We start from the raw sequence: 17,652 nt of genomic DNA, 5'->3' as shown, positions 1-17,652 counted from the left end.
AAATAAACATTAAAAAAAATTTTTTATTTATTTCGAGAGAGAGAGAGCACAAGCTGAGGAGAGGTGGAGAGAAGGGAAAGAGAGAATCCCTGGTGGGTTCTGTGCTGTCAGCATGGAGCTCGACGTGGGGCTTGAACTGACAAATCTGTGAGATGATGACTGAACCAAAACCAAGAGTCAGACGCTTAACCATCTGAGCTACCCAGGTGCCCCTCTCATTGTTACTTTAATATATTTCTCCTTTAATATGTTTCTACTTTCTTGTGCCTTCCCTTAGAATTCTAATTCTGTGAATTTCTTCTTATAGTCCTTTAGACCATCAGAAGTACCTTTATCTCCTCTTGCCGTTATAACCTTGAAATACATCAGTAGTGCTTTGAGTATTTTTTGCTGATTTTGTTGGTAGTCTTTTTTTGAAATATTGCCAAATTTTGGTTCTGTTCCAATATTTTTAAAAACAATTGTTTGTAATGAAAATTTTCAAATATATGCAAAAGTGGAAAAAAATAGATATTTGATGTACCCATCTTCCAGTTTCAGTAGTTCCCAGCATGGTGGCCATTCTGATTTCTAGGGATGGTTCTCCCATTGCTTTCATTATGGAATTTATTGGTAACTTTAACAGGATACTTCCCAAGTGGCTTGTGAATCTTGGCTCCTTGTGGATCTCTTGCTTTTCCTTGGACTTCGTCACTATTTCTGATCTAGTGACAACTAACACATAATCATCTTTTCTACAGTCTTTTTTATCAGAACAGTTTGAGCTCAGTGAATCTGTTATTCTTTAATATTCTATTCTGATTTTAAAGATATCATTTTCTTTCTTTATCTTATTTATCCCCAAAGTCCTTAAACCTTTCTTCCAAAGAAATATTTCTCATCTTCCACCATCTTAAGCAGCATCTTTGCATTTATTTCTATACATTTTTACTATTCCTAAAATAATTTCATGGAGGTTTTTTTTTTCTCTCTCTCTTCAGCCAAAGGATGCGTGCGGCACATTCTCATTGTAATAAGACAGACATACTGTGGTTTCTATTTATCAGTAAGTGATAGAACTCGGAAATCTAGAGCCATGGTCAGAATTTATAGTTTGCATATCTAAGTTCAATTTGAAGTCATGTGAATAGGGTTTCTCCCTGCCTAGTTCCTTATCTTAGTCCTGCAGGCAGTTCAAAACAAAATTTGGGGCATCTAATTGCACATTGTCAAGACCTGACCCTAACACTTTAAATCTAGAAGCTCCCTCTTGTGTTCTGTGGTCCATAGGAAACTTAGGAGGTGCTGTGTAAAATCCTGGTCTGCAGACCTGACTGCAAAACACTGTAAGAGTATGAACAAGTTAAAAAAGGCATTTTTCTCCCCTCATGCCTGAAATGGCAATACCAAGCCAAGATGCCTCTATAGAAGTCACATTTAAGCTGCAGCACCCTGTCTTACAGGACCTGCACCTTCAGTGAAGGCTGTTTCTAATTGCAAAACCATTGTAGTCTGCTGCTAGGGGACAAAACTGCCATAAGCTGTGGTGACTTACCAAGAACTGACTCTCACATGGCATGATCCCAGTAACAACCTAAAATTTTACTCATTTGTTTTCCTCAGCTGTTTCTCAGAGTTCTGAGCCAGTGTATGAGATCTTAGAGACTCTTCTTATTTAGACTTACCCAGTAAATTGTAGACAGTTCTACCCATCTTACCCAGATACGTAGCCATGAAAGAACAGAAGAGAATGTGTACCACATCCCAAAATAAAGGAGGGAGTTAATAAGCATGCCCAGCATTCTCTCCCAAACTTACCTCGCTAAACTTAGTCAACCTCCAGAGGGCCACTGGGGAGCGGGGACGGACTGGCTAAATGCAAGAGGCCACAGTATCAGCGGGGGTGTGAGTATCTGTCCTCATGGAAATCAGAGGAGAAGTATTCAAGTGCCTACCACCACCAGCAGTATTCTGTTTCCTTGGAACACCTTGTTTTCTAGGAGCCCAAGACAGTCTTTCACCTGGTTTTCCTTCTAATTTCATGAATACCTCCTCTTTATCTCTTCTGCAACAAAACTGCTTTTTTACTCAATCTCCAAATGTTAGACATTTATTATAGACCCTTTTATACTTAAATCCCATCAGCAGATCTGACTGGCATTTTCTTCAAAATAGACACCTAGTATAACTGCTTCTCCCCATGTCTCTTATTGAAACCTTAGTCTAAACTATCACTATCTTTTACCTGGAGTATCCTCCTAATTGTTCTCTCCACTATGCTTTTGTCTCCATAATTTAGTCTCTACATTATAAACTCTATCTTTGTAAAACATAAATGAGACTATGTCAAGTATCTGTATAAAATCATACAGTGCCTTCTTTTTGCCATTAGAATAAAATTTATACTCCTTACCATATTCTCCAAAATCCGATGGGATATGGCCCCTGCTTCCTTCTCTGTCCTCAACCCCTACCATTTTCCTTGCTCTCTATGTTCTTAGCCACACCAACCTTATTTTGTGCTTCTCTTCCAGCCTTTAAATATGCTGTATACTCTGTCTGGAACTGTTCTTCCAGATTTTTTCATGGTTGCTTCCTTATCATCCTTGAACCTCTTTCCTACTCTAGTTAAAATAAATCTTCCCACATATACCCTCCCTCTCTCATACGTGTTCCTCTCCATTCTGTTTTATCTTCCTTATTTTATTCATTATTTTCTGGTATATATTTGTTTATGGATTTATTCTCTATCTTTCTGGACTAGACTGGGAGATCAGTGAAAGCAGGGACTCTTGTTTTGTTTACTGTCAGGTCCCAGCATCAGAATTGTGCCAGGCATGTAGTAGTTGCACGATAAAAATTTCTTGAATAAATGCCATAAGGCGGAATATATGCAGTACTTTAATAGAAATTAAATTGAATTGAATTTTAATAATAAATGTGCAGCAGAATGAATATTTATTCTCTGTGACTGACCAAGGAAGGCTTTACGTAGAAAAGTGCCACCTGGCGTAACATGGAAGAGGATGAGTAAAACCTGGACAGATTGTGTTGGAAGATGATGATAACATTCCATGGAGAGGAAAGAGCAAGAGAAAAAACACAGAAAGTATACATTGAAGGAAGAGTAAAACTACATTTAACTCAAGAAAAATATTTTTCTTTACTTGGTTTATTTCTTTTGTTTTGGTCTGTTTAGGAATTAAACTTATTATCACTCGAGGTCTTTGGTGTTTAGAGAGCAGTAAGGAGTTAAATTAGAGAAGGAAACTTGGCTTTGGCTGTTCCTTGTTTAAAAGTTAAGAAATGGGAAAATGGGAAATTGGGAAATGGGAAAATTTTAGAGTGTATCAGTTTTAGTTCAGTACATTTTTATCACTTTATCCCTAGTTTCTGTGTAACCAACTCAGATCTTTTCTGGCGATAGGAAATTACTTACAAGGAAGCAAAATAAACATTTATGGTTTTGGAAAAAGACCATAGGCATTCTCAATTTCCATCTTCTCACTTTTCGAAGAGGAAATTCTGGAGATCAATCAATCAATCAATCAATCTAGTTGTTTAGAGGTTTTGAAAGAACAGATGTTTTTCTGGTGTGTCAGAGTCACTTATAAGCATTAAACTGCTTCCCTGGGAAATTTTAGAGATTTATTTGTTTGGTTCTTTTTTATAGCCACGGTCCAGAACGACATCAGTTTTTTTTAAAGGGCCAGGAAAAGTGGTGATGGTTGCCATTTGCATGTAAGTACTGAAAAATAAGCCATTTGAAATAGAAACATGTTATTTTTAATGTGTATATCCATGAATATAAACATTTATTACTTAATATCTAGGTAGTTAGAAGTTTATATCATTTTAATACTTTTGTTTTTTAAGTTTATTTATTTTGAGAGAGACAGAGAGAGAGCTGGAGAGGGGCCGAGAGAGAGGGAGACAGAATCCCAAGCAGGCTCCGTGCTATCAGCTCAGAGCCCGATGTGGGGCTCGAATTCACAAACCGTGAGATCATGACCTGAGCCAAAACCAAGAGTCCGATGCTTAACCGACTGAGCCACCCAAGCATCCCAAAAGTTTATATTGTTCTAGAAGGAAGTTGAATGAGTCTTTGTTAATTATTGTCAGTAACGTGATGAAGGAAGAGTCCACATAGATACCTGTGCTTGTACTGTGTCTATTTTTGGTGTGATTAAGATCTAAGAACAGTTGCTCTCTGAAAATCCTCTTATTTTGGGGGCTCCTGGGTGGCTCAGTCGGTTAATCCTCCAACTTTAGCTCGGGTCATGATCTCACGGTTTATGAGTTTGAGCTCTGCATCGGGCTGTCTAATGTCAGAGCAGAGCCCACTTTGGATCCTTTGTCTCCCTCTCTCTCTGCCCCTTTTCTGCTTCTGCATGTGTTTTCTCTGTCTCTCAAAAATAAATAAAAACATTGAAAATTCTCTTATTTTCATTGGGGTTGATAGAATTTTTTTTTTTTTTTTTTAAGGTGAATTATGTGCACCTGGGGTGGCTCAGTTAGTTGAACATGGGACTTTTGATTTCAGCTCAGGTCATGATCTCAGGGTTGTGAGATCAACCCTGAGTCAGCTCTGTACTGAGCTTGGAGCCTGCTTGAGATTCTCTTTCTCCTGCCCCTCTCCCCTTCTCGTGCTCGCTCGCTCACTCTCTGTGTGTCTGGAAGAAAAAATGGTGAATTGGCCAAGATCATTTTTTGAATAACTAAACCAGCATGGGTTGTAACTACAGAAGAATATCTGCACTCTTGTTTTTTCACTTACCTCAGAAGAACATAATTGATATTTGTGCCTCTTCTTTTTCTTTCTGTCTAATTGATTCCTATTGTTATTTTTTTTTCTTTTGCTGATTAATCTATCTTAGGATGTTTAAAAAGTTTAATTCCATACTTCATTTGTTATTTTATTTCTAATATATATACATATATATACACACACACACACACATATATATATATATATATATATATGTATATATATATATATATATATATGGCATCTCAGGAATTGTGGTAGGGTCTTGAAATTCAAAGATACAATACATAATTCTCATCTTTAAGGATTGGAGAGGAGCTGGACTGGAGGAAGTCATTTACAATCATATAGAGAAGAGATGGTGATGCACTAAGTGCAGTAGCATTAATTCTTTTCATTAGTAAAGCAGGGTTAGCAATGAAGTCTTTCTTCCTCGGAAGAATGTATGTAATGTATATAAACTGCTTAGCATAATACCTGGTACCTAATAGGTATTTAATAATTATTGTTAATATATATTGGCCTGAAGGTCACAGAGGAGAGCTGGATTAGGGATTTAGAGAGTTAGTAATATAGAAATAATAATTAATGCCATAGGAGTAGTTAAGATCACTTGGAGAATGTGGAAGAAAAACCTCTTAGGAGGAAACCTTGAAGAATGCTAACATCTGTGAAATGGGTGGAGGAAAAGAGCCTGCAGAGGAGACTGAGGAAGAGAAAGGAAAGCAAACCAGGAACTAGGAAGAAACCAGCATACCATGGAAGCCAAGGGAAGACAGCATTTTAAGAAAGTAGTGCCATACGCTTCTGTGAGATTAAGGAAAATACTAAAATGTTTTCAGAGATTTAATAATAAGAAACAGTTGTGGTGTTGATAAGAATAATCTAATGAGGTATCCGAGACATAAGCCATCTTTAAATGGCTTGAAGATTTAATGCAAAGTATAGAAAACTGAGACAGCAATAGCACATATAACTCTTTTAAGAAATTATCTGAAGTGGAAGAGGGGAAAGGGTAGCTGGAAGGGGACCTATAGTTTGTTATTTATAGAATGAAGATGTTAATATTTATATAATAATAGCGTTATAATGAAACATAGTGACTAGTATAGTGCCCGAGATAAGCCGTCCCAGTCATTATTGTTGGAATCTGACCAGCCAGCTTCCTCAGAGCTAACCATGATTGTTTTTAGCATCTGTTATCTTCTGGTATGACCTTGAGACTGCTTGGTTTAGATTCGTCTTCGTCTCTGGCATCTGCCTGCTTGATAAAACAGACTTTCATCAAAGTCTTGGTTTTGACACTGGTCTGCCAGACAATATCAAGTGCATATCTTCTTTAACCCGCCGAAGACACTTAATTTCCTTTGTAACTTTATTTTGTCAAAATATAAAACACTCTCATCAGTTCTCAAAATACACTTAAGTAATTTGTTTTACACGTATCATGTTTCTTCATTTGAGTAATGATACCGTAACCTGTGTTTTTCAAATTGGCACTCTTGTTACCTAAAATATAAGAAGTTCTTTGAAGACTAGAGATTCTTTTTAATTTACTTTGAACAGAATCTAGTATAGAGGTATGTATAGTCAATTACATAAATTTTTGGTGGAAATTTGTATCAAAACCTATGCTAAATTGTTTTGTCTTTCTCTTCTAGCAATGGATTAAATTGCTTCTTTAAATTTCTTGCCTGGATTTATACGGGTTCCGCAAGTATGTTCTCTGAAGCTATACATTCTTTATCTGATACTTGTAATCAGGTGAGGGGTAAAAGCTTTTTCCTTACTAGTTTTAAAGTAATTTTTAAGCCTTTTGTCTAAAAGCTGACTCATTTAAAAATAGAATGATTCCTATAGTTGGCATGAGGAATAAAATGAAAATTTTTTTACTTTTGAATGATGAAATACATAGAAAAATGGTCACGGTATTTTAAAGCAGGTTGTTCTGCTTTAAGAACTTACAACAATGGAATATGACGTATAAGATTATCGGTCACTAAGTGTTTGAGCAGAGGATTTTGTACAAGAGCTTCTTACCATTAGGTAGAAATTTGGTCTCTGAATATGAGTTCTTATGACGATAAGAGCCAATTTAAGTTTTTTGAATAAAGATATAAAAGATTCACATGTGATTGATGAATTAAAACCATTTTACATTAGACTGGTATTTTAAATTCCTTTCTTTGAATTTGTAAATGAAGAAAGATTTTTATAAAATTAGAATACCTTTTTAAATCCCCTTCGACTTTCAGGATTTTGACTACTACAAACCTAAGTCTTTTTTAAGAACATCGTAAACATTTCTACTTATGTTGCTTTTCACATTTTAAAGAATGTGGTGTATTAAGAGAATACCTTGTTAGCATTTATTTGTTTATACTCCTGTTTTGTAGGAACAGATTTGGGAGAATTTATGGTAAGAGACACAGGTATAATAACAATATTTTAGACAAAGTTAAAAGTAATAATAAAATGGTAGAGAGCAGGGAGAGCGATCTGAGTTAAAAATTGAACCTGAGAATTCATCACTGTCAAGTGAATTAACACCCTTTGTAAAAGCAAGGAAAGAAGACATTTACTATTAGTACTAGCAATCTTTCCCTTGAATTAAATTTCAGACTCATGAGACCCTTAATAGCTACTATCTTTAAAATATTTTTCCACTCAGTTGTGGTATGGAGTTGGGGGAGAGAATGGGGAGAGATACATAACACAGTATCTAATGTTGAACGCCTATCTGAACATAAAAATACTGAAATATAAAAATATTGGTACATAGGGCAAGAGGGTATGTACAGAGTATTAGTTTCAGTATTAGTTGTTATTTAAAAAATTGAAGATCATTTTTTTTTTATCTAGGATTCAAAAAATATTTTTTTTTATTTTTAAATTGTTATTTATTTTTTTGAGAGAGAGACAGTACAAACAGGGGAGGGGCAGAGAGAGAGGGAGACACAATCTGAAGCAGGCTCCAGGCTCCAAGCTGTCAGCACAGAGCCCGACGCGGGGCTCAAACCCATGAACTGTGTGAGATGATGACCTGAGCCAAACTCGGATGCTTAACCAGCTGAGTCACCCGGCCGCCCCTGAAGTGTCCCTAGTCTGCAGTATATTCAGGGGTTTAAAAGACTGGTAGATTATCTGTGGACAGACCTGGAATAATAGCTAGTATAATTTGAGTAAAAAATTCCAGTTGTAAAACATTTCATAAGGAACTTCAGGTTCCAGTCATGAGGGACTAATGGGGACTGGACTTAGTCTTTTGCTGTAAACAACTAAAACTCTGGACCAAATTTATGAAACAGTGTTTTCAAACTTTGGACAAAGGACTGCAATAGGATGATCCCTGAGAGAAGGGAAGCAAATGAGTTGAGCTGTATGATCTCTCTCATTTTTTTGCTTGAAGACACATTTGGAATAGTGGGAGGAAGGTGGGAGATAATAGTCTCATTGGGTTGAGAAGGCAGAAACTAGAGTTCACTGAGGCTGAGGTAGCTAGAAATTACAAGGCAGAGTTCCACAGAGGAGGGAACTGCAGATAAAAAGTAGCAGAAGTCTACATACGGGCTTGCTTGCTTGCTTGCTTGCTTGCTTGCTTTCCTTTCTTCCTTCCTTCCTTCTTTCTTTCCTTCTTTCTTTCCTCTTTCTTTCTTTCTTTCTTTCTTTCTTTCTTTCTTTCTTTCTTTCTTTCTTTCTTGAGTTGTGTCTTTGCTGAATTTTAAGCAAAGGGTGTAGGGTAAATCTTTACATGAGTCTGGGCAAAGAAACACCAGGGAACATTAGGCTAATTCCTAGAGTAGAGCTTACACAGCGATCAGATACATTCAAGTTCTGACCATCTGAGATACAGTCCTCATTGATTACCCAGGCAAATAGAAGGGTCATATCTTACTAGTAAGGCTAAATGATCTTTGGTATAAAAGCTATTTTAGAACCTCCCTAAAAAAGTTCTGAAGGCTCAAGCTGATTTGCAGGTAACTTAATGACATGCTACAACAAAGCCCCACACTCTGTAAGAAGACAACAAAATCCAGACACTTAATCTAACATTCATAATGTTCCATCTAATAAAATTATCAGACAACCAAGAATCAGAAATTTGACTCAGACCCAGTCTAACTGCTGCAAACTGTGAAAGACAGCAAGAGAGGAGAGGACCAGAGAAAAATTATAGAAACAAGTACAAAACCAGTAACAAAATGACAAATAAATGCATATCTATCAATAATTACTTTGAATATAAATGGACTAAACACTCCAATCAAAAGACAGAGGGTGACAAGGGGATTAAAAATCAAGACCAGTCTATCTGCTGCCTACAAGAAAATCATTTCAGACTGAAAGACACTTGCAGATTGAAAGTGAGGGGGTGAAGAAAGATGTGTCATGCATATGAATGTCAAAAGAAATCCAGCATAGCAATACTTCTATTGGACAAAATAGACTTAAACAGTATAACAAGAAGAGCACCTAGATGGCTCAGTCGTTAAGCATCCGATTTCAGCTCAGGACATGATCTCGCAGTTTGTAGGTTCGAGCCCCGCGTCGGGGCTGTGTGCTGACAGCTCAGAGCCCGGAGCCTGCTTTGGATTCTTTCTCTCCCTCTCTCTGCCTTCCCCTGCTAATGTTCTCCCTCTCTCTCAATCTCTCTCTCTCTCTCTCTCTCAAAAATAAATAAACATTAAAAAAAAAAATTTTTTTTAAAGAGTGTATGTAACAAGAGATAAGGACACTGTATAATAATAAAGGGGACAATCCAACAAGAAGATACAACAATTATAAATATTTATGCATCCATATGAGAGGACTCAAACACCTAAAAAGGTTAATAACAAACTTGAAAGAATTAATTGGTATTAATATATTAATAGTAAGGGGCTTTAACACCCCACTCACATCAATGGACAGATCATCCAAACAGAAAATCAATAAGGAAATCATGGCTTTGAATGACACACTGGGCTGGGTGGATTTAACAGGTATATTCAGAACATTCCATCCTCAAACAGCAGAATACATATTCTTTTCATGTACACATGGAACATTCTCTAGAATAGATCACATATTAGGCCACAGGACAAGTTTCAACGAAGTCAGAAAGATGAAAGTCATATGTATCTTTTTTGACCACGATGCTATGAAATTAGAAATCAGCCACAAGAAAAAATCTGCAAACACGTTCACTTATACATGGAGGTTAAATAACAGGCTACTAGACAATGAATGAGTCAACCAAGAAATCAAAGATGAAATTAAAAATTACATGGAAACAAATGAAAATGAAAACACAACAGGGGCGCCTGGGTGGCTCAGTCGGTTAAATGTCCAACTTCAGCTCAGGTCATGATTTCGTAGTTCATGAGTTTGAGCCCCGTGTTGGGCTCTGTGCTGACAGCTCAGAGTCTGGAACCTGCTTCAGATTCTGTGTCTCCCCATCTCTCTGCCCCTCCCTGCTTGTACTTGTCTGTCTCAAAAATAAATAAACATTTAAAAAAAATAGAAAACAAAATCTTTGGGATGCCGCAAAAGCTGTTGTGAAAGGAAGTTTGTAGTAATATAAGCCTACCTTAAAAAGCAAGAAAAACCTCAGATGAACAGCCTAACTTATACCGAAGGAGCTAGAAAAAAAAACAAAACAAAACCCCAAATCAACAGAGAAGGAAGGAAGTATTAAAGATTAGAGTAGAAATAAATGATATAGAAACTGAAAAAAACAGATCAATGAAACCAGGATTTAATTACTTGAAAAAATCAAAATTGATAAACCTCTAGTTTAGACTTATCAAGAAAAAAAGAGGACTCAATACAAATGAGAGAGGATAAACAACACCACAGAAATACAAAAAATTATAAGAATATTTTCAAAAACTATATGCCAACAAAATGGACAACCTAGAAGACATGTATAAATTAACCTACTAAAACAAGCAGGAATAAATAGAAAATATGAACAGACTTATTCCTAGCAAGGAAATTGAGTCAGTAAAACAAAGAAACAAACTTCCAGCAAACAAAAGTGCAGGACCAGATGGCTTCACAGGTGAATTCTACCAAACATTTATTCTTCTTAAATATTTCTCCAAAAAATGGAAAAGGAGGGAAAAGTTCCAAATCCAATTGATGAGGCCAGCATTACCCTGATACCAAAACCAGGTAAGGACACCACCAAAAAAGAGAACTCTGGGCCAAATCTCTGATGAACATAGATGCAAAAATCGTTGACAGAATACTAGCATACTGAGTCCAACAATACATTAAAAAAATCATTCACCACAATTAAGTAGGGTTTATTCCTGGGTTGCCAGGGTGGTTCAATATTCCGAAATCAATCAATGTGGTCTATCAATAAGAGAAAGGATAAAAACATATGATCATTTTAATAGATGCAGAAAAAGCATTTGACAAAGTACAACATCCATTCATAATAAAAATCCTCAACAAAGTAGGTTTAGAGGAAACATACTTCAACATAATAAAGGTGTTATATGAAAAACCCACAGTGGACATCACACTCAATGGGGAAAAACTGAAAACTTTGACCCTAAGGTCAGGAACAAGATAAGCATGTCCACTCTTACTACTTTTATTCAACATAGTATTGGAAGTTGTATCCAGAGCAGTCAGACAACAATAAGGAAGAAGTAAAAGTTCCACTCTTTGCAGATGACATGATACTATAAAGAACCCTGAAGATTACACCAAAAAAACTAGTAAAGCTGATAAGTGAATTCAGTAAAGTCTCAGGACACAAAATCAGTATACAGGAATCTGTTACACTGTTATATACTAATAAGCAACAGAAAGAGAAATTAATAATCCCATTTACAGTTGTACTAAAAATAATAAAGTACCTAGGAATAAACAACCAAAGACGTAAAAGACCTGTATTCTGAAAACTATAAAATGTTGATGAAGGAAATTGAAAATAGCACAGAGAAATGGAAAGACATTCCATGCTCATGGATTGGAAGAACAAATATTGTTAAAATGTCTATATTACCCAAAGCAATCTACAGATTTAACACAATCCGTATCAAAGTGCCAACAATATTTTTCACAGAATTAGAACAAACCTAAAATTTTTATGGACCCACAAAAGACCCCTGCAAAAATAGCCAAAGCAGTCTTAAAAAAGAAAAGCAAAGCTGGAAGTATCGCAATTCTGGACTTCAAGTTGTGTTACAAACCTGTAGTAATCAAAACAGTATGGAACTGGCAGAAAACTAGATGCATTGATCAATGGAATAGAATAGAAAACCTGGCAATAAACCCACAATTATATATAGTCAGTCAGTCTTTGACAAAGTAGGAAAGAATGTCCAAAGAGAAAAAGATAGTCTCTTCAATAAATGGTGCTGGGAAAACTGGACAGCTACATGTAAAAGAATGAAACTGGAGTACTTTTTTACACTGTATGGAAAAATAAACTCAAAATGCATTAAAGACCTAAATGTGAGACCTGAAATCATAAAAATCAAGAAGAGAGTATAGGCAATTTCTTTGACATCAACCGTACCAACATTTTTCTAGGTATATCTCCTAAGGCAAGGGAAATAAAAGCAAAAATTAAGTACTGGGACTATATCAAAATAAATAGCTTCTGCACAGTGAAGGAAACAGTCAACTAAAAGGCAACCAGCTAAATGGGAGAAGATATTTGCAAATGACATATTTGATAAAGGATTAGTATCCAAAATATATAAAGAACTGATACAACTCAATGTATCTCTTTTGAAAGCTTTTTAGACATAATAATATTTTTTTTTAATTTTTTTTTTTTAACGTTTATTTGTTTTTAAGACAGAGAGAGACAGAGCATGAATGGGGGAGGGTCAGAGAGAGGGAGACACAGAATTGAAACAGGCTCCGGGCTCTGAGCTGTCAGCACAGGGACCCGATGCGGGGCTCGAACTCACGGACCACGAGATCGTGACCTGAGCCGAAGTCGGCGCTCAACCGACTGAGCCACCCAGGTGCCCCATAGACATAATAATATTTTTAAAAATTCTAAGGAACTCCTACAACTCAATGGAAAAAAAAAAAACCTATCCAATCAAAAAATGGGGAAGAATCTGAATAGATATTTTTCCAAAGAAGACATACAAATGGCCAACAAGTACATGAAAGGTACTCAAGTACTCAACGTTACTAATCAAGGAAATGCTGTCAAGATCACAGTGAGCTATCACCTCACACTTCTGGAATTCTTATCTCAAGGAAACAAAATACTATGGAAAAGATATCTGCACCCTGGTGTTCAGTGCAGCATTATTTACGATAACCAAGACATGGAAACAACCTGGGTCCACACCGTCACTAGATGAAAAGATAAAGAAAATGTGTGGGTGTGTGTGAATGTGTTGTGCATGCACCCACACATGCATGCACACAAATATTCAGCCATAAAAAAAAAAAAAAAAGAAAAATCCTGCCATTTATGACAACATGGATGGACCTTGAGGTCATTATGCTAAGGGAAATAAAGTTGGAGGTAGATACTGTGTAATCTCACTTATACATGGAGTAAAACAAAAATATCCCAAACTCCTAGATACCAAAAAATTGGTGGTTGCCAAGATGGAGTAAGGGGAGTGGCAGGGGGTGGGGGGGGGGCGGCAGTGGGCAAAAATGGATGAAGGTGGTCAAAAGATAAAAATTCCAGTTATTAAAGAGTAAATTTTTATAGTATTTTTATAACTATAATATTTTTTTCTTTACCCCTTGAGAGACTAAAACACCTTAACTTTTAAATTAGATCTGTACCTCTGGTGGTATCTAGGTTTACAATTTCTCTGACAGTTCATTTTTTAAAAGTTTTCTCCTAAATAATATATAATGCATCATTAATATTAATTTGTATGAATTTATTGAGCACCTAGTTTACAATGTAGTGTTTAGAAGAAGACAGTCCTTGCTCTGTCTTTTGTAAGGAGGTCATACACTTCAAACAACTAGAAAGATATTCCAAGATGACATTTAAGCACTTGAATGATAGTATGATGCTGAAGGAAAACCAAAAAGGGAAGGATGATCATGGAAGGGGAAGCATTGCTTCTTAGCCACTAGCTGTTAATACTTCATTATGTTGCAAACCAAACAGATGTAGGTCATATTTACAAAACTGATATATTTGTATATATTTATTTGTGTGTTATACACGCATACAATTGTGCAGAAAAAGGTCTGAAAGGACACATATCAAACCTAACTCATACTTCCCTGCTTCTGGGAGTGGGGATGGACAGGATTAGGGATGATCTATGATATCTTATTTTTGTAGAAAAAACTAATAAATAATGGTAAGTAATAATCTATATTCAATTTATAAAAAACTTGATATTCCACATTTCATTGCATGGCCAACCTGAATAGTAAGGATTTTAAAAATAATTGAATACCCAATGGCTGTTTTGTAAACATTATAAATCATGTGTGTGTATACACACACACACACACACAACATGAATTCATATTTTAATTTTAATGTATAGGTTTTAAAGAAGTATATGTTCTATCTTAATTTACTCTCATTTTCTTGGTTTGGTTCACTGAAAAGTCATCTTCTATGTGTTAGGTAGTTTTAACCCTCTTTTTCTTTGGAATCCAGTAGAAAAAAAATTGGTAATATTCTGTGTATTTAGGGTAGGATTTCCAGTATTAAAACTTAAAAGTTCAGTATATATTTGTTTTAGCCATTTTCAAGGTGGTGTAATCTCTATATATTTTACTAGAGAGAATGTTTCTATTAGGTATCTTGTAACTGACAGGGAAACCTCATCCATGAAGAATTTGGCTATCTTGAAGCTTTATCTATCTGATATTGGATACTGTGCTGAAAAAAAAAAAAAGGAAAAACCCCAGATTAAGCAAATAATACCACATAGGGTATTCACTCAGAGGCTTTGTATTGTTATTAAGTAAATAATTTTAATGAGGTAATCTTTTTTAGATTTCTAAATTCACATCCAATTAGAATAGAAAGGACTTACTGAGGGCAAACATACTAATATCAGGAGTTTCCAGTGGATAATTCTTTTTAACAAAAGATGTAAGAAAAAAAACCAAATAAATAGAAATGAAAGCAAGAAAAGATAAGGTCAGGGGAGAAAGGAAGGAAAAGAGAAAGGTGATAACCAGGATTAAAGACATGTCATATTTTTGCCATATGTGTTCTACATTTTTGTTTTTTTAAAGAAATTAAATCTTAGTTGTAACTAGTCCTCCATCTTTATTCCCTTCTTCCACACCCCAGAAATCACTGCTCTGTGTATATTGATACGTAACTCCTGGTACATGGTTTTGAAGTTTTAAAAGAAATGTATGTGTCAATATGCAATGCGTACTGTTTAAAATGTTTACTATACTTGTACGGCTATACAAGTTACTTTTCCTGTGAAAAATCAGATGTGACAGACTACCCTAATCCTTCTTCTATCTCCGAGGTGTCAACAGTTAAATGTGTGTTCTTCTAGACCTTTTCCCGTGCTTTACATTATATATAGTCTAGAAAAATTACACAGGTTTTTTTGTACTTAATACGCTATTCCTAAACTTGTTTTTTTTTCTTCCACTTTAATGGTATGTCTAATGGTATGTCAGTACAGAAAGCTGTCTCTCCACTCCATTTTTTAAACTGTTGTAGAAGTAATTTACAGTTTGGCAATACCATCATTTATTTTGCCATTCCTTATTGATGGATTTTTAGGTTGGCTTTCACATTTTTCGTCCTTATAAGCAATGGTGTTTTGAACCCCATTGGGTTCATCTTTATTTCTGTAAGGTAAGTACTGGGAACCAGAATTGATAGGCTGTTGTGTATGTCCATGTTAAGTGTTTCTTTGCCACTGTCAGATTGCACACTCCAGATTGGTTTTTCCACACTATTCTCTCCATCTTGCTAACAATTATTTACCCTTTTTACTTCTCCGTAGGGTTTGCTAGCAGTGGGCATCAGTAAGTCTGTTCAAACACCAGATCCTACTCATCCGTAAGGACACTGTCTTTATTTTGGTTTTTTGGGGGGCAGCAAGTCATTGAAATAAAAGCAACTGAATGCATGACTCACTGCTGTGTCAAAATAAATTCAAGATCTAATTTGAAAATGAAGTTTAAATTACCTTTATGCTTTGTAACAGCATAGAGATCTTGTTCTCTTTGTAGTTGATAATAACAAAGCACATATTTTGATCTTAGAGTTCTATTTTATTTGGTTAAAGGAAACATTCCACATTTAGACTAATAGGCACTCAATCTAAAATTTTGGTGGTAATTTTTTTTAAGTTTATTTATTTTGAGAGAGAGAGCCACATGTATGTTCTTGGGTGTGAGGGGAGGGGTAGAAAGCCCAACATGGGACCCAGTCTCATGAACCGTGAGATCATGACCTGGGCTAAAATCAAGTCAGACACTTAACTGACTGAGACACCCAGGGACCCCAATAACTTTTATTAAATCTCTATTTAATGTATTTTAATCCTTACATTTTGATTTTGAAATTGTATTTCTGCTAACATTTCAAAATTTATTTGTAAAATGAGTATTCTTTTTAGAATATATTATTTTGAGTCACATCAGTTATTTGATATTCTTTTTACTAACACAACTAACATAATACTTTGAATTCCACATGTATCATTTAACAAGCTTCAGTAATAGAATTTGATCTATCTTAAAGGCAAAAAAAAAAAAGCTATTGTATTTCTGTAAAGGAGTCTACATATATGCTTTATATAAGTGCCTTTTTTTACTCAAAAGCAAGATGCTACTGTTTTCTTATAAATAATGACATATTTTGAATATCCTAAAACTGTCAATAAAGCTATTACAAAGAACAACTAGCTTTCTAATCTGCTAATTACACATTATTACAATATTTTACTATGTCAAAAAATTATTTTCCTGACCAGTTTTATGTACCAAAAATTTTAAAACAGGATAAAATTTTAAAATTTGGGGTTATGAAGATTTCTTCTTAAGGTATTTTTCAACAATCTACTGCCCAATAGAGTATTGAGTATTCTAAGTAGTAGAAATATTTTGTATCTGTCCGGTATGATAGTCCCTAGCTGTAGCTACATGTGGCTGTTGAGCATTTGAAATGTGGCTAGTGCAACTGAAGAACTACATTTAAATTTTTATTTAGTTTTAATTAATTTAAATTTAAATAGCTCTATGTGGCTGATGACTAATATTGGACAGTGCAGATCTACATAGTTAAAAATTTCAGTAAGAAACTACAAGATTTTTGAAAACACATAAAATGAAAATAATAGCATTTAATTTAGATCTTAATTAACTTAAATAAATATGTGTATCCCTAATTTGGGGGGTAAATTTCAGAGAAAGTAAGTTTTTCTAAATCATGCTGGTAGAACATTGTCACATCTATAAACTGAGAATTCCCTATGGCAAGATTACTACATATTTGCAAAAATAATTAAAAAGCAATTTTAATTGAGACCTATTGTTTAAATTTGCATCTGCCAGAAGGGTGCCATAGAGTTTGACTTTGGGAGTAAATTTCCCAGGAAATATTTTTGTTAATGAGTGGTTCTTTACCTCATATGTTTTTGAACTTTTTAATACTCCGTATTTTATTAACACATACAGTAATACAAAATAATGCACATACAGACCAAAGATTCTTAGAAAACAAATGAAAAAAAAAATTTTTAAACATCATGAACACACCCAGAAACTGAAGCTCATAGTCCTACTAATAGTAGTTAGTTGCTGTGTACTGAACTTCAGAACCAGCAACAAGTGTCCAGCATCAAATTATAGGTAGTATAAATCAGTGATTGGCTGTGCCAGAAGACCGTAATATTTAGTTAGAGGCTGCATTACCAGGAAATTTAAATGTTACCCTTTTAATTAAATATCTGAATGCATTTTTAAATAGA

General features: G+C 35.1%; 1 protein-coding gene across 1 annotated transcript in view; it reads left to right on the top strand.

Moving 5' to 3' along the window:
* The window catches only part of SLC30A9 (solute carrier family 30 member 9), an 84,758-nt gene that overhangs the window by 46,709 nt on the left and 20,397 nt on the right, over window positions 1–17,652 (top strand). Inside the window, exons 8-10 of the mRNA XM_019413220.2 lie at window positions 3,653–3,720; window positions 6,409–6,511; window positions 15,682–15,737. Coding sequence (XP_019268765.1) covers window positions 3,653–3,720; window positions 6,409–6,511; window positions 15,682–15,737 — 227 coding nt within the window. The remainder of the gene's footprint in view (window positions 1–3,652; window positions 3,721–6,408; window positions 6,512–15,681; window positions 15,738–17,652) is intronic.

Source organism: Panthera pardus, unplaced genomic scaffold (assembly GCF_024362965.1).
Source record: "Panthera pardus isolate Hobbes unplaced genomic scaffold, ASM2436296v1 HiC_scaffold_13, whole genome shotgun sequence".
Taxonomy (NCBI): Eukaryota; Metazoa; Chordata; class Mammalia; order Carnivora; family Felidae; genus Panthera; species Panthera pardus.
The sequence above is the reverse complement of the archived record's forward strand: the minus strand, read 5'-3'. Positions and strand labels throughout refer to the sequence as shown.